At 41.0% G+C, this 18467-nt stretch overlaps 2 protein-coding genes across 4 annotated transcripts; one reads left to right on the forward strand and one right to left on the reverse strand.

The window, feature by feature from the left end:
- Nucleotides 1-1846: 1846 nt before the first annotated feature.
- LOC124412499 (tumor necrosis factor receptor superfamily member 4-like) lies at nucleotides 1847-10242 on the reverse strand. Of its 3 annotated transcripts, none has more exons than XM_046892410.1 (2): nucleotides 9591-10241; nucleotides 1847-2373 (listed from the first exon to the last, which is right to left on the reverse strand). In XM_046892410.1, the coding sequence occupies exons 1-2, from the start codon at nucleotides 9660-9662 to the stop codon at nucleotides 1909-1911; spliced, it is 537 nt and encodes a 178-aa protein (XP_046748366.1). In that variant the 5' UTR covers nucleotides 9663-10241; the 3' UTR covers nucleotides 1847-1908. The 3 variants fall into 3 exon arrangements, 2 of the variants coding, with proteins under 2 accessions (XP_046748366.1, XP_046748367.1); XM_046892411.1 differs by lacking the exon at nucleotides 9591-10241 and adding an exon at nucleotides 3096-3137; XR_006929798.1 differs by lacking the exon at nucleotides 1847-2373 and adding an exon at nucleotides 5707-5917 and having other exon boundaries at nucleotides 9591-10242.
- A 6102-nt stretch (nucleotides 10243-16344) lies between these two features.
- Nucleotides 16345-18108, forward strand: LOC124412498. The gene is made up of 4 exons (XM_046892408.1): nucleotides 16345-16899; nucleotides 17010-17456; nucleotides 17526-17789; nucleotides 17952-18108. The coding sequence occupies exons 1-4, from the start codon at nucleotides 16625-16627 to the stop codon at nucleotides 18106-18108; spliced, it is 1143 nt and encodes a 380-aa protein (XP_046748364.1). The 5' UTR covers nucleotides 16345-16624.
- The last annotated feature ends 359 nt before the right edge of the window (nucleotides 18109-18467 follow it).

Consider the following 18467-nt stretch of genomic DNA (forward strand, 5'->3'; position numbering starts at 1 on the left):
ATTTTTTACCACTCATGTATACTTATAATAATACGTATACCTGTAACCGTATACAAAACAGGTAATACCAAATCTGTATAAAATGTTACGATGTAATTAAAATATATAATATATAAATATACAGAGTCAAATAAACGACGAATTGAATTGGTATACCTATATGTATAAAATGTAAGCAGTAATATATGGGTATTAATTAATAATTATATAATGCTAAGAATTATCCGATTAAAATCAAGCATTTATCCTAGCACTTATATAATCGCGACGAGTTAATAGTGTGATCTTTTTCCTGCAATTTGAATTCTCGCTTCTGAATATCTATATTTATTTAAACAAAATCACGTATCTTACTCTCTAGAAAAATTGATGAATATTCCCGAACCGATACGCTGAATTGTTGGAAATTAATCAACACGTGCGTTATTCGGTTGAAAATTTTTTCAAAACCGTTGGTGAAAAGGAAGAAACAGTAAAAAGTTTTCATCCATTTTCTACACGTATTCGAAATTATTACAATACCTTTTCGCACTTGTTAATAAGTGTGCAAATCAACCTAATACAACTTTTTCGCTTCATCGCATTCCTGTATAATGATTTACGTGAAATTTGCCAGCTAATCACTATTATAAATATTATAATTGCGACAGTGTGCTGCCCCTATAAAATACCTTCTATATGTACCTCTAGGAGCCTAAAATGTTGTTTTATCTAGCAAAGCAACGTCTCCTTTGAATGTAGATAAATATTATTTGAATGTATAACTGGAAGCTATATGGCATGTTTCTGTATACACGATTGAAAGAAAAAAAGAAACCAATGTGCGAATAATGGACACATCGTAGAATATTATTTACTATAAAAATGAGTATATTATATACATCGCCAATGCATTACGTAGCTTAGTTAGACTTTATTCATAGTATTATAGGAACCATCAATTATAGACACACAGAAACGCGCGCGCGCGCGCGTATAAGTTGATAAACATTGATTGATTGATTATAATATTGTTAAATGAACGTGCAACCGGTATCGTGTGCTATATTTCGTATCGTAGTATCGTATATACGATATACATTTACGTATATGTATATATAATATAAATATTATTATCACCTTAGCCAGAAAGTGTAATCAATATTTAAATAAACATGTACACTGCTGTTTGAGGCTTGTCGTCGTTCATTCTCCTCGAGATTCTGTCATAATAGATTATATTCGGTATATGTATAATGTATATGCTTCGAACCGAAATTATTGTAGTGAAAAAATAGAGAAATATAAGAATAGATGAAAAAAAAAATGCTATCGCGGCTTGAATCATACTTATCTAACGTTATATTATTGACTAGTATTACATACGAAATAAAATCCATGTTCTTTGCTCTTGGTATCTTTTCTCGCACTTATTTCTTTCTCCAGTAAAAGATTAAAATCAATTCGCCAATCATTCGTCCACCTGGATTAAGAAATTTTAGGCAAAAATTGATCTTGTAACAACGAAATGTCTGCATAGTTATAAGAATCAGTTCACTACAGGTATTACTTGTGTTGCTGTTGTTGTTGTTGTTGTTGTTGTTGTTGTTGTCGTGAATAACTCAAAACTGATCGTGAATCATCGGAGGGAAGATAATATGATTCTTCAAACTCGCGATTTTATACTCTATAGCACCGACGATCTAGTCTCGCATATTCGATAATATTATAAATTGTATTTGGTATATGTCACGTAACGCTACGACCTACATCTTTTTTCTTCCTTTTTCTTCAAAAACAATCCTTGCGAAAACAGGGACTCTTAGCGAGTCCTCGCAATTACATCCGATTCTCTCTTTTCTTTCAAATCCCGAGATATTGTCCAAGAATCCCCGAGTAATTCTTATCGGTGAAACGCGCAATCTTTCATCAATAATTGGAATTCCGAATTTGGACATCGGCCGCGGCCGCGACGTCCTCCTGGAGTATAATGTCCCGGCCATCCATGTCGAACCTCTCCTTGGGCTCGTTAACCAGGACACTCTGTTCCCCGGTGTTGGCCGCGTCCTCGGGAGCCAGGAAGAAGTTGAGGCCCTTGCACTTCCGGCGGAAGTCGGGGTTCTCCGAGGCCTCGCCCGGGGCCCGGTGACAGGAGTCGCAGACCGTGTCGGCGCGGCTTGTGCAAGGATGAGCCTCGTAGAGTCCTGGACCACATCTCGAGCATATCCAGCAGGGCTGGACGCTGTGGTGAGGGCTGTAAGTGCCCTTCCGGCATTTTCCACATTCCGTGTCTCGGCCCTTCGAGCATCGCGACGTCACTCCCCATCCTGGCTCGCAACGTCTGCATCGAGAATCGCCTCGGTGATGGCGAATGTGAGGCCGACAGTCCGACAACTGCAACAATGGAATTAATCGGTCAATTTTCTTGCATGTTATAATTAATTATAATCTATGTTAATTTTTTTCAAGTAGGGCTTTTACGGTAAGCTGACTGTCAGGAACTTTCGGTGTTCCGATAAATTTATTTATGAAAGCCAGGTGCGTTGCGACGGTGTAACAGGTGGAACCCGGTGCCGCGAGTTTTGTATTCGAAATACCTCGGGCCTACCTCGTACCTTGCAATCGGTGCAGTTTATACCGTTTGAGAAAAATCAAATCAAGGATCGCCTGCAGGATCGAGTATCTGAAAATTATCCTCGGTTTCATTGACAAGCTAATCGTTATTTCTGACGAAGAAATTTTTATCACACATCGAGGGAGTTAAAAAATGGTCAATTACTACGTATTCTGATTTGAACGTTGCTTCCTCTCCTCCGACGTAGAGACAGAAATATAAGAAATTATTATTGTCGTTTATGTAATCATGATATTATATGCAACCGACAGGTTGTAAACACGGGCATTATATTCGTCGAATACAAGCTGCATCTGTTGTCTCGGTATAACGTTCGTCGAGAATTTAACGAAGCTGCATGGCTACAAAGGTATCGAGCCCTGAAGGCACGAGAGGGTTTGCAGCTGACGCTGTATCCAGACAGGGATAGAATGAGGCCGGGTGTTTCTCGGTGTATTTGAAAAAAAAATGAAAAATAAATGCGACACCCATAACACAATACCCGCATGGTATCAGACCCTCGATCTGATGATACTGGATAGAACCGTTGTTGATCCGAAAAACGAATACGAGCCAAGAATGAAGATGGACCAATTTTCACGCGTGAGTTCGAAGCCCCTGAAAGGTGATGCGGAGAAACTTTCTTACGGATAATTGTATAAGAAATAGGTGAAGTGATGCGGTTTTTCAGTTTCGACAATGCTGACAGAGATCAATTCGTGACAGTACGTGTAAAAACGCAGAAAAAAGTCTTCGAGTCACGACGTGGTTTCCCATTTATTACCATAATTTACCATAATTTCAAAAGTTTATTATATATATATGTATGTATACAGAGTAAAATGGCAGCGAGAGACGGAGCAGCGCGGACCTGATTTCAAATGAGCTTTCCTCCATTTCGATGTTTCGATAATTAGTAACTTTCAACCGTTGAAAGTTTAGTTCGTTTAAAAATTGATATTCCTTTTGGTTGAAATCAACGCGATTCCAAACTTTGTTTCTGCCATTTCCCAACGAAATTTGAACGAAAGTGTTTCGAATACTTTAACGAAAATTCGAAACTTTTCGAAGAAGAATCGAATTCCGAGTTTCCGTTATCTTGTACGGAATTCGTAATCAGACACACCCTGATGAAAATGATTTCTACGATTTTTAACAAATTTTTAGGAAAATTGAAACATTTCGTGTTATTTCGTAAAAAATTGTAAATACACTTAGTTTTTCGTAAAGAATTGTTAATTTTCGTTAAAAATTGTATTATCTTATAGATTTTTTACTGAAAAAATACAATCTTTCGTGAAAATCTACAAGTTTTCATAAGAAATTATGCATACTTAGAATTTTATACAAAAACCATTCTTTGTACAAAATTTTACGACATGTCTCAATTTCCCTAAAAGTTCGTAGAAAATCGTGGAAATCATTTTCACCAGGGCATTATTATTTTCAAAGTGAATTAAGAATTCTTTACGACAAACTATGCATATATACAATTTTATACAAAATAATACGAAATGTTCCAACTTCTGTAAAAATTCGTAGCGATAGAAATTTTCACCAGGGCGCAATGCACCTTGCACAATTATCATCGAATGAGTTAAATTATTATGGCAATCGGTTAAATTATCATTGTTACACAGGCACGTGGAAGAAATTGGAGCCCCTGATATTCGAGAACATCCAAGACTTCCTCGCGCAATTACGGTGCCAATTAAGAGACTTCTCAGGTTTAACGGGCAGCTGGTCGGAGCGGTTGTCCATGGGCACGCGCCACCGATCTTAACGATTCAGGACTTCGGGAGCTGCAGGCCAGATGTCAGGTAAATTAGCACCGGGCCTCTCCACCTCCTCACCTCCGCCCATCTCGCTTTTCACCTGGACTTTTACGCACCTATAATTTATACACTCCGTTACCGGTAGGTTGGAAAAAATAACTACCTATTCGATTTAATCGATGCACCCAAATATTTTACTTTGCTCCAGTCAACGCATGGCTGCGTTGTTTCATTTGGCCAAATATATATTTTTTTTTAATGATCTGAATTTCTCAAGTAGAATGAATGATTTTTTGACTCGATTTACATGTAGATTATCAGAAAAGTGAGTTATTTGAAAACTATATACAGTCGATAATGATATTTCATTAAATGATAGTTAAAAATGCATTGATTTTTCTTCACAGATCTGATCGACAAAATTCTTGTTTATCGAAAACTTTCACGAGTTTGGTTTCGTTAAGTATCATACCTATACCAACGCACGCACAAACGATGATCGATTAAAAATCCGTGGACCATAAAACCGAAGGTTGCTCCGAGGCGCAGATGCACAGGAACACCTTGATGCTCCGAAACACTCGGGAAGTTGATGCCGAGACACCTTTGGCAGATGCACAGTACCTGGATCGTCGCGACGCGAAGGTGCAGTTGCAGGCCTGCAGCGGCTGCAGCGATGCACATGCTTACATCTTACGAGTTCGAAGTGCGTAAACGCCGCCGCGTTTTACACCAGAATTTTCTTTTTTCTACCACATACAATAAGTCGAAAGGTGGAATCGCGAATTGCGTTTTTCCCCGGCACCGCAGTGCCTTCCCTGAGAAATTTTACGACGGTTTGTGCAGCCGAAGGATCCTACGGAGCCGTAAATCCTTTTAACGCCTCTACCTACGGGATCCATCGATCGATATCCGCGTTGCGGTTGTACCAGAAAGCGCATAACTCGAGTCTAGACAAAGCCCTAGAATTGCACTCGCGATATTCGCACAAGTTTCCACGCTACAATATACTTTTTTAAAAAAATACAAACCGGCAATTTTCACAGACTCGTTTTGATTTTTTTTTTTTCAAGTTATAAATCCCATATTTCAGTGGTACAGGGAAGAATAAATTACTCGTGTACTTCGTGCGTTTTATTTTCACATTTGAAATAAAGTTGAAGAAAATACAGGTGGTTTGAAAAAGTTACTTTACTACGTCATTTGAACTCATGTTAAAATGAAAAATATATACGGTCTAATTATTTTTAATCACTCTACTTTACGCAGGTATGAAAAGCGCGGGAATTTTTTTCCCACGAAACTTGGCGTTTTGTACTTTTTTCTTTTAAATTTTCAACGCTGTTTTGAAGGCGCATTATGTCATTGGCTTGCAACAATATCCGGCGCGTTTAAACTTCCGGAATCCGGATGACCGCACTCGGCGCACGTGCATAATTGCAGGCAACGTCGAGTCGTCGTTTTCCTGCAGGTATATTATAGCTCTAACGTACGTAGGTAGGTACGTATTTTCTCCATCTGTCGTCGAAGATCGAGTGAAGCCACAACCCTGAAATTCACGCTGCTGCACGTTACGTTTATTTATACTCATACATACACGTACGTTATACACGTGTACATTCCTTCACTTCCGATTTCCCTTCCCCCGACAACGGAAGTCGCTTGAAACAGCTGCCCATCCCTTTTCCATTTCTACACCTCAGTCGTTTCACGTACTTTCATGATATTTCATTACGTTCTAGTAGAATACAGATCACGTAACTCGATCTGAACGCGTGCGGGCCAATTAATGATTTATTTAATTATAAGAGGCTGAATTCCCACAAGAAAATTCGTTATTTTCATTTTTATTAATAATTTGATTCTGTGTGAATTTGCACCTTAATTCAAACTCGTTCGTCATATATATACGTACAATACAACTAAATTGAAATATCAAATTCTACATATCTGCAGAGTTTGAAACAAATGAATTATGCATGCTTGACAAAGGGTAAAAACAATTTTTTCTTACGCATCCATGTTCCATACACGCGGTTATCAAGATCCCATATGCGTTCACCTCTTCAACTTTGCCGAAAAAATTAACAACCGCGCTGCATGCTCGGCAGTAAATGCAACCAGATGGGAACTAGACTGAGAGAGTTGAGATCGCGGTTAAAGATCTCGTCCAATTAATTGCGCGGTGAAATTATTCCCACTTCCGACCGAAGGGCTCGCAGCGAACTGCACCCTTTAAAAGGAAGTCGAGAGTGTCGGAATTACGAAGCGGTTGTGGAAACGAAAAATAAAGTAGGGTAAGAATATTCTACAAGAAAATCTCGTGCATGTGTAGTAGTCACACAGTGTTTAACTTGATTTGTAAAACATGATGCAAATGATACGGGAATAGTTGGATTGACTTGTTCGGCAGGCTGCTCGATAAACAATTAGTACATTTTCTGAACTTTGTTACAAGATTATCGCACATTGAGTATTCGTCGAATTATTACATTTGTTTAAAAAAATAAGAAAAGGAAAAAGAACACATGAATTTCTAGAAAATAGTCTTCCCAATAAAATGAACCGTCCGAAATTGAAATCGATCGAATCTACTATGTTTTTAACAATTTTGTAGCGATGTGAAATGAAGCTGTTCAGCTTTTTTTACGATTCCAGTAAATTATACTTTTGTATTGATAAATATATTCCTTGCAGCTGACGAATATGTCAATTTGAGAAATATTCAAGGCAAAACTTTCTCCTAATAAAATTGATTTTTGGGCAATCAACCTTCTGATAAGAATCATCGAAGCTCTGCTAAAATTGAACGTCGTTCCTATTTTACACTTAGAAATATTTCACCTGTTCGCCCCACCATTGTAATTATAATTACCTTACTGGCAGGTGTTACATCTCGTGTACAACAATTCGTCGCTCTTTGCTTTCATGCATTAATCATGAAAATAACCGACTCGAGTGTTATAGTCAAGTATACTCGTATGCATATGCAGCCTATTTACCGGACTGCTCGACTGCCGTGGCTAATCGTGAGACCTCACCTTCTCACTATCTCCTTATTCCCTCTAAACTCTCTCTCTCTCTCTCTCTTTCTCCCCGCGAACAGGGAGAAACACAAGCATCGGCGGAAATGGGCGGTCAAAATTTGCAGCTTTGATATGAAATGCGTTTAGATTTACACACGACGAACGTGTTGTTTCGACGTGAAAATTATAAATCACGAGGATCTGCAGCTTTTGATAACTAAGTTTAGTTCCTGTTGCAGGAAACTGTCGAAAGAAAAATATATCACCTGTATTCTATAGACGTAAAATTTTTTAATTAGATACTCATTGTCAGACGTTTTACTTGAAAGTTGATACTTCAAACTGAAATTTATTCGAAAAATTACGGTGAATTCGGCTTTTTTGCTTTTGTGATGATTGCATATATTGTGTAACGTAGTTTTACTTTTTGTTACTACAGAATCGTTGGAGAATATTCAGTTTTTACTATTGATAAGTAAAATAACGAAGGTTACACAAAGCTGTGATACCAACTAGCATGAATGTTTATAGCTATTTACGAAATGCGAGATCGGTATTCAGAATGTAAATTTTCAGTACCAAAGTTTTAAATTCGTACAGATTATTTCTGAAAGCGATCTATACAGATTTTCGGATGCTGCGTGAGGTGTAATGCACGAATAATAATATACGAGGCCATCTTATCTCCTTACCGTAATTAGTGGCTATAGAGCGATAGTAATTACGTTATTGCGCAATACTTCCTGTCACGTGGTCCAACAGATTAATAAAAATAATCGAACGTCATCATGCCAGCTATTTTCTAGTTGGTTGGAACGAATGCTTCGTTTTTCTGTCTACCTCAAATTATTATCGTTATAAAATTGTTTTAAATTCATTAATTATTCGACGATCTTAATTCACCTGCATTCGATTGGATATCGTTAAAAGTATACATCGGGGGGGAAATTCCACGCTCGAGTTAATTCCCGGAGCCGAATCACGCCGAACAACGGAATTACCGGGCCTTGGAGTAAATGGAAAAAAGAGAAGAAATGAAAAAATCATTTCCTTCGTAAAAACCGATTGTGTATATATTGCGTTATTTACCATGCCAGGCGAAGCGTATCAGCTGATTAAACGCTGCACAGCAAAGCAATAATGCCTGCCTGTCTGCATGAAGTACCGTCGTCAGAATTACCTGCGAGGTACGCAATTCGTGGCATCGAATTCCGCTGGGCTTTCAAATTTATCGTTGATTAAAATTATTTAGGCAAACGTAGTTCGAGTTGGTAATCGAATCTTGTTTTCGTACCAACGTTGAGTACACCATTATACAAGCTGCCGATCCCCAAGGAGAACGCTTCTGGCAATCACGAATTATAGATCGTGCGATCGTTATACCTGGAGAAAATTGCTAATTCTGATAAATCTCCTTAGTCTTTCGTGAAAGGCCAGCAGTAATTTTTTGTTCGAAATTTATTACTTCGCTTATTTCTGAACGTTTAAATTGTACTTCGCAACGTTTAGCATTCAGTAAAAACAACGCCGGCCTTGCAGGACAAAAAATTTTTCGTAACGCATCCCACGATCTTCCCGTTTTTTGATCCATCCGTTAAGTGGGATTAAATTGACCCTTTCAGACCGGCAGCAAAAATATTTTTCAATATTTTGAATAAAATTTCTAATAGTTAAAATAAATTATTGTTACTTTCCTAATAAAATTGATTAACAAATATCTACCCCATCTTTTTCTTTCTAATCAGCGAAATTCTTTTGAATAATCTAATAAGTATGTGGTTGCCGTGTCAGAAAACGTCACATCAACCCTGTTTAATATGCAAAAAAAAAAGATGTTGAATCCATACACGCGTCACAAAAAATATAGTGCGCACCAAGGACTAAGCGGACTTTTTAACCTCGTGTGCTTGCATTAATCAGTTTAAAAAAGCTCGCTTTACGCCCTTGGTTAACAATATAATATTATATAGTGTACTTCTTATTTTTATTTCAAATTCTTTTTCTTTCAACTTACGAACTAGTGTTGCAACAATTTTCATGGAAATTCAAGATAATCACGATCAACCGGCTAACGAACGAATTTGCACGAAACTCCTGTTTTCCTGATTATTTTTTGATTCAGTTTTGAACCCGATTTGGTCGGGGTAATCTGACTATAACAAGACCGATTTAATTAATGCCTCTGAAATGACTCACCTGCAATAACGCTGCCAGCAAGCAAATCACCAGTGCAAAAGCGATGGCCAGTCGACTGCTTTCGACGAACATTTTACCCTCAGACGTGAAATGATCACAATAAAATTCCACGAGATTCAAAGTCTCTGTCTGATCGTCCCACTGAGGACAGGATCAAGACGACAGGCACTGCACTTTGGCGTGGAACGACAGACACCGGTTTTATAGTTGAATTTGGATCTTCGTTTCCTGGACAGTACCGGACAAACACAGTCCTAACACTCGTCGCGTTGATCACCAAGGTAGGACTGGAGGTCAGTATCTTCGGGACGAGATGAGGATGGAGAAGAAGACGCTTCTCACGGCTTGAGAAGACAACGGTTACCTCTAGGTTGGGACGAATCGGACATTCGATCTGCCTGATTGCCGTTTAAACGTCGGCGGAATGGCGAAGTGTCTGCACCGCTAAATCCTTAGACATCCGGTCTGACCCGGAAGCCTTCAAAGCCTGGACATTCTCACTCGAACCCTTAACGAAAGAAATGAAATCGGACGAATCACGCGGTCCTATAGTTCAAAATTCAAGCAATATTGCTCAGCCTCATGATTCGAGTTAATAAACAAATTTCACCGGGTTCACTACCGTGTGACACCGTCGACGACCGCGTGGTGAGTGAAGTGAAGGCACTCTGTAAAGCCGATTTTCCACGGCTGCAGCTCGGAGCACGCGGTCCTCGGTCACGTGGATATCCCGGTACCCCCACCCTAACGAAAGCCCTTTCTCCTCGAATATCAACCCTTGGTATCATCGACTATGTTTTGCACGCCTGGCGATGAGCCCGATACCAAAAATTGTATCATCTGGAGTACATTAGGAGTTTCAGATTTTTTGATCGATGCTTGGTTGTACGGTGTAACAAACGAAAAATGGAATCCGGCTCTCGATCGGTATGGGGAGAAGCGTTATCCACCTAATAAGGTCACAATGATGTCTCACGTGGTTTTGGTCTATTCGCGAAAAGCGAACGTACGTGGTAAGAAACGTGATTGCAGGCAAGGAGGCGAGTGTAGGATGACACGCGCCAGGTTGTTCAATTTACGGTACGTACTGCACGGAGGTAATCGAAGTAAATTGAGCAGGTCAGGCATACCTTGACCTATCCAAAGTGGCATCGACACCGCGTGAGAACTCGACTCTGAGCCTAGATCGCGTCGAGCTGCTGGCGTACCGAGTGTCTTTCATTTAATGATCATCCAAAGGATTCAGCATGATGGTGCGGTATCCTCCGGGTTAGTATTACCAGGGCCTAAATCGGCGGCTCTATCCTTAGGATATTCTCTACACCTTCTACCAACCACTCGCCACGACCGATGAGATCTTGACTTTCGAAGACGGCTGGCTTGAAGAGAGAGACGGAATTTACGCCTCCTGGTGCACCTGTCCCCCGACTTGCCGCCAGCGTATATCGACTAGCTCTACAGGTATAGGAACTCCAGCAGCATGTGGCCGTCGAGACGAAAGTCATCCGTCCAGCTGCAGCCCACGATCAAAAGATGCTGCGCCACTTTTATTGCTGCAAAATATCAAGCACGCGCCACAGTTGCACATCCATGCACCTGAAGCACGTCGATCTTACGTACCAACGAGCCGTTTTACTTCAACGGATTTTCTACCTGGTTCCAATTGTCCCGAGAACTTGTCACCCAGAGTCCCTCGCGATCCCTGGAGTCTAGTAAATATTCTATTCCAAGCTAAGGCCACCGGTGATGTGTCGAGCTAAGTGAAGTGTAAACTGACCTCTGGAGGTCTCGTGGTTGCCCCATTTATGTACCCTTCGTTTAGGAACATGACGAAAAGGTACCAAGCTTGGGTGAGAAAATGAGGAGCCACTAGAAGTCCTGAAAGGCTGTATCAGCTATCGCCTATCGGTCCGAAGGTAGAGCAAGGCTATCCGGAAGCGTAAGAAAGCCGCGTTTGGAACAGCATGGAGATAATGGTGGAAGGAGTAGGTATTATATGCATACCGTGCAGCGCACAACAGGACAAGGCAACTGTATCGTGCAGTTCATTCCCAAGCCTCTGCGAGAGTAGTCGGGAAGAAAAGTTAAGAGTCTCTCACAAGCAGAGACGTAGAATGCAGTAGAAACGGCAAGGCAGCGGTGAACGTTCCCATGCACACAGAGACAGAGACTCCACCCACGTCTTGCGGCTTTTTTAAATCACTTCTCGCACACTCGCAGACGAGACTGTGGCAGACTCTTGCCCTGAGCGCCGGACGTGAGCTCGTTTTATTTATGAAAAAATTACTGGCTCACGCCTCAAATGATTAACTTCACGTCCCGTGCAACGATCGTTACCTCCGCTTGGCGCCAGTCGGCTTTTGTCCATCGTGACACGCACCTAATTGGGGATGACGTTAACGGGGTCGCGCTGGAGGATCTGCCACCTTTGGTTAACATGTGCATACATATCAGGTAGGCGGGGTCTATTGATTATCACATCTATGATTCGATAATAAGCAGGACCCAAAGCTCATGGCTTACCTTTTCAAGCACGATTCCACCCGCGGTAGTCGGAAGTGATCGAGAGGATCACAGGTTTTGGATGAGAACTGTATATAGGTACTCCATTACCAGAGGCAGTGGAAAATCATGTTGAATTCTTTCTGGATTGGCTTGATACAAAAACGTTGAAAGCGGCTTGCTAAGCATTGAAAGACATGCTCCTCCACGTCGTGGCGAATTTATATGTTACAGGAGAAGGATCCGAAGCGGATAAACTGGGGCAGCGTTGGATCTGCTTAGTGGTCGAAGGGTCGGGGGCCTTCGCCATCAAGGGCGCCAGTCTGCACATTCAGGGTGGCGCCAGGCGCCTGATAATCACGGCACCATCGAGCGACGCCCTCGTCGACATCCACCTACACAGTTAATGACAATTTGTACGAGCCGAAGAGCAAGTGCGTGGTGTTCTCTGCCTCCTGCACGACGAACTGCATAGCACCGATTGCTAAGGTGAGAGAAGTCTGCGTTATAAACTGCCAGTAGTGTTAACCCGTTGCTCTCCAGATCCTGCTCGAGAAGTTCTCCATGGTTGAGAGTATGGTCACCATCATTCAAGTAAAAAGTATTTGGAACGTCAGCCCCTCGTCGACGGGGGCGGCAAAGGGGCTGAACCAAGTCCTGCCGAGATGAAGGGTGTCTTTGCGGCGATATCGTTCAGGATACAGACGCCAAACGTCTCGGTGATCGACCTCACATGCGAACTTGGTAATCCGAAGTCCTACGGTTAGATAAGAGACGCGATGAGAGAGGCCGCCGAGTACGAAGTCCAGGGTATCGTCCTCGAGTACTCGGAGGACGACTTCGTCTTCGTGGGCACCAATCGCTGCATCGCCACCAGTGTTTTTGACTCGAAGGCGGGACTTGTTCTAAATTGCAATCTGATAGAGTGAGTATCTTAGTACGACATCGAGTTTGGGTATTTGTTAATTGTCATGGTGAGGTATTTTTTTTCAACATTTTTGCTTTTTCTTCTTCTTCACTGTGTGTTTTCCTTTTTATTTCTACACTTGTACTTCAGCTTTTAGGAATTGCTGCATTGCATGCATGTAATACCGAGATTATAGGCTTGAGCTGGTTTGGTGAAAGCGGCGTACTGTTGTAAGAACAAAGAAAATCTAGGTGTTGATAGAAGTGTGCGGTTGAAGTAAACGACAGATGAGATGGTTTCCTGGTTTAGAACAAAAGTAACGTTTCGACGGCTCGAGCAAAACGTAATGCACGTTTACAATTTAACGCATCTCATCTTCACAATCGCCGGTTTCACATTCCCATGCAGTTTTGCAGCTAATTATCACGTCGTATTCACGCATCCTGAAGTCCAGCGTGCGAAAAGAGCAACTTTGGTTGTGTACACAACGCGTTTGCACTGCTCGTTTGTGAAAGGAAATTCTGTGAGAAAAGTAGATTCGCGATAAACAAGCAACGATTCGAATTTGTGGTCATCGTTTCATTGTACATACATCCACGATACGCATCCGACAAATTAATTCGTGAACACGTGGATCTACGGCCAGAAATCATAGCTGAACTCTCTTTACATACCTATATACATATATATACTATATAGGGCACCAGGAAGATTTATGAGGAATTATTGCAACGAATTAGCGTGGGAACGAAACACTGGGAGAGTCAACCGGGTTCATTGAATGACTAACCGTTCGAAGCTGTAACGTACATTTATATATATATATATATATGTGCATATAGGCATTCGATCGCGAAAATACAAACGCGTCCATGGCTGGAACACTTTCTTTGTACACCGTGTACACAAGTTAGATGCGACGCATTAATGCACTAAGTACGTTACTTTGGCTCTAACTCGTTTTTTCTTCTTCAATATTATTTTTTCTGGTAAGGGGATGAAAATTATCGGTGTTGAATTTTAGATAAAACAGTAGGAAACAAGGGCTTAAATTATGGAGTTACGAAGACATGAAAGAAATTCGGTGCCAGTTTGGTGGCGAGAATTTTTCGCGAGTGCAAATGAAATAATTACCTACGATCAACTTTCCTCCGTAATTTATTTATCCCACTGGCGTGAATTCGAAGCAATCAATTTTACCGTATACCTACTCGTAAAACGTTTCTTACCGCTGTACGAATGAAATAAATTAACACTCTTTTTCCCAGGCACAGAAGATTAATTTATTTTCTTCGCATTCACGTTTCTCGCGAAACATTACTATACTGTAATGTATTACTGTACTGTATTACTGTAATAACTATTATTTCGAAACTATAATACGTGTCGGGGGACGAGTTTAATGACACAGCGCAAGCGATTACCAAAGATTAATTACACACTCGCGTAAATACGGCTACCCGTTCCGAGGAATAAGTATGGTAATTTATGTACATAATATTCACGCAGGCGTATAGTAAATATGAAATCTGTATCGTCGAAAGAGTGGCCCATTGATGGTTCGCCGATTCTGAACAGTATGTACAAGCTTTGCAAAATCAATTTGCGCCAGTGCGGTGAGTCTACTGCACGACTTGGGTAGGTACGCGCTTATAATTTTCTGAAATTGGTCGCTTAACAAATTTCATTGAGAAGTTAAATTTGCTAAATTTTCACCTCGAGTCAATAATTCAATCACTAAAGATCAAGATCCTTCGACGAGAAACTCAATTATTATTCAAGAACAATAAGGCTTGGAAGAGTGTAAAGAAATTGTTTTCGGTTGGAAATATATTCCATTCGTGAATCACGGCGGTAAAATAAATAAACGAAATAACCAGCAAGTGTATTTATTGTTGCGTGTGCGTTGAACAGGTCGTTGAAAATCCATTTGTTTAGACATTTTTCATGCAGGTTTCTCCTAACACTCGGCATCAGAAGTGTTGGAATGAATGTTGTATTGCGAGATGTCAGGCGCAACGTGTTTGAACCATTGGAAGACTTCAGTGACGTAAATTTTGGTAATACCGGTCAGTGGTATTTTGCAACTTTACCGAGGTCTTAAGGCGGGGTAATATTATTACGGGGTAAAACATCTATTTGTTCTATATTCGTTACAGATTTGGATAAACAAAAGAAAAACGCATTGGAATGTACGCAGAATTCAAATTTGTCTTTCTGCATATTGGATACCTTTTATCAGGTTTACTGGTTACTTGCAATCTCAAATTTTTAACAGGGCTGGTCAGAAATTCTGGAACCTTGGAAATGCCCAGATCAAAATGCTTAGAAGTCGCTGCCAGCTTCGAAACACAAGAGTGGAATACTCGGTAAGTGTTTTAAAGAATAAATTTAACGGTGGGAGAAGTCTCGTGTTGGAAATTTTTAAAATTACGATTTCATTCTCATGTATTCTCAAATATTCGCTTCAAATTTGCAGAACGTGAATCGTTGACGCAATTTGCACACAACCATTTCCGCTGCATTCGTTAATAGACTCAATAGTTTGAAGTCTCACAACCGCAAATGCTAAAGTATTACCGTGTTATTAACACCTGACGGTGTTTAATTTTTTGCACAAGTATGAATATGACATCGTCACCTGTAAAAATTTCTGCTCACCTGCTAATTTCTAGTTACACTCGGCCAGCATTTTTACAGTCATGTTGATCTATATCCAGTTCTGGCGTTCAGACCTAAGGCAATGAAATGACGAAAAAAAGTTTTTGCTACATCGATTTTTAACTTTAGTCAATATTTTTTGGGGCCTTGGAAGTAGCCCCTCACGCCGAAATTAATTCACATGAGAGATCTTTTGGTAATGAGTACCCATAATTTTGTTCGTAAGGATCCATGAATCGAGTCACGGAAAAAAAACATCGAATGCATAAAATGTCATTTTGGTATCTCTCCGGAGAGGATGGAGGGGGTTATCGAGTCATCAACCACTGAGCACATATTTTTATGACTTAAGAAACATTCCTGAACAGACAGTTTAGAAATCCCGAGATAGGAGCGTGTAACCTCTCTGATCGAGGGTTATCTTTTTTCTGCTCACAATCAAAGCCTATCAGCGATGTGATAAGAGTTTCCATCGAAGTTACTTTACTTACGTTAGTCAGTTATTGTTGAAGAAAACTCGGAACAGGATGCGGGAAACGTGATTGTTCTAGTCATTCGCTATCAATCGAAACGCTTGGTGATAGTACCTGACTTGCAAAATTGTAAAAGTGAAAGTAAAATTTGTTAACTCTGTTATAGCAATACGAAGATGCCGATAGTTGACGAAAAAGGTGGACAGGACTCAAAACTCAAGAGGAATTTGAGGAAACGAGCGGAGAATGATGAAAGTGACGACAGTGGCTTGGCCGAAGTGAATCTGGAATCGGAAGTAATTAATGAAACGTACCGAAGAAAGGTAATCTTGTATAGATTGGCCGAAATTGAACGTCGGGGCGAAACTAAAATTCTGCGTAACTTTGAACGAATAAAAAATGAATCCTCTCTTCCGAAAGTCAAAGGGTTATTTGCGACGCGTTCAAAACCTGTAGACCCTTCCAAAGAAAGCTTGGAATCGCTGACCGAAATGTTGCAAGAAGCTTTGCAAGGTGTGCCAGACTCAATTCTACACTTGATGACCGGATGGACACGTCCCGGGGACTGCGGACGACCCGCCGATCAGAAACCGGATTGGCTCGACATGGAAAAGCTGCGACGAGGGCAGAAGTTCGCGGAGAATCACATGTATGCCATCTTTTTCCAGGATATGATTTCCTTGTTCATTATCTTCAGTCTCGAGGATTCGCTGAAGCCACTAATCATGACCGGAAAATCAAGCACGCCGTATACCGCGTTCAAAAGGTAACCATAACGCCAATGTAACTCTGATTAAATCTAGGGTAGAATCAAAAACGCAGTTTCCATTCTCACCCTTCCACATGCCCCAAGAATTTATCGATTAAAAATTTAAGGTACCTTTCAACTGGGCTGCGGGTTCGACACTGGATGACCGGTGACCTCTGGACGAAGGGGTCCGTAGCTAACATGGACATCTCCACGGTGAGGGCGATGCATGGGACGGTGAGACGAAGACTGGAAACTTCGACTAACGAGGAAGTGGATGCTGCAGCGGAAATTGGCAAGCCCTGGTCCCCCATGCGGGAAATACTGATCAAGGATTTTTCCGAGGCTTGCGAGGCCCCCTCGATCGGCCAGTGTCCCTACGTCGTGGAGCCGGGCAGCCATGATCGTCCGAAGGGTATTAATCAAACGGAAATGGTGCTGACGCAGTGGTGCTTTGTTGGCTTGCTCGTTTCCTTCCCAGAGTCCTTTGGGGTCCATTACGCCTCTGAGGAGGACCTCGAGGCCTTTTGCCATCTCTGGAGAAGCATCGGGTACCAGTTGGGAGTCGAGGATGAGTGAGTCGGCTTCTTCTCACTTGTCGATCACCCTGTTCTTGTGGGAAATTGCTTGATTTTGAATTAAAGGTATAACTTCTGCCGTGGCACTCTTGAGGACATTCGACGTCGAACGCACGATTATCTCGAATCTTGGATCAAGCCCAATCTACGAAACGTCAGTCCAGAATGGGAACACATGATGAGGTGCGTCGTGACTGGACTTAGTGCTGTCGTCTCGGATACCACCTACGAAAGTGCCCTCCTGTTCCTCACCGAAATGCTCGACCTTCCGATGCCACGACTGAACGCCTCCTTGTCGTACCTGGAATGGTGCAGGCATAAGATCAGGAAGTGAGTTTCAATTCTTACCAAACCGAAGAGGATAAAGTCAAGTGAAGATTTCAAAACCCGTGTGAAATAATGAAATGACATAGAATTATTGATTTGGTCAATGATACTTCTGGTTACTGTTTCACCGTCAAAATTTTAACCATCGATTTATCTTCATTACAGGTTTCACTTTTCCTACACGCTCAAGCTCCCAGGAATGGCTGGATGGTTCAATAGTTTCGTGAACAAAGCCACAGAGCGTGCCGAGAACTTCACTCCCGAAGAACTGGAAGTTATACGGATAAAAATGGACAGCATATACCCTGGTCAGGACAAATAACTATGTATAAGCCTTTCGCCGAGGTCTCTGTTTTCTTTTTTTTCTATCAGGAGTCATTTGAGGCGATTTTTTGAGGAAATCGATCACTGCTTGTCACTGTTTCGAGACTCTTCGTCAATGACGGATATTATTATAACGATATCTATGGGTACGGTCGTAAAATCAGACAATATTTCTTAGCATTTAACGAAAGAACTATTATTTTGGCTAAGGAAAAATACAATCGTGAATTCAAAATCCCTATTTTAACGAGAATAAAACGAGAAAAAAATATGGGAGTGGAAAATTATAAAATTATACAACTGAACGTCATTAAGTGGTAAAGACAAAAACATTCCAGTACCTCAATGACTCAACAG

The sequence above is a fragment of the Diprion similis genome, chromosome 11 (assembly GCF_021155765.1).
Source record: "Diprion similis isolate iyDipSimi1 chromosome 11, iyDipSimi1.1, whole genome shotgun sequence".
Classification (NCBI taxonomy): domain Eukaryota; kingdom Metazoa; phylum Arthropoda; class Insecta; order Hymenoptera; family Diprionidae; genus Diprion; species Diprion similis.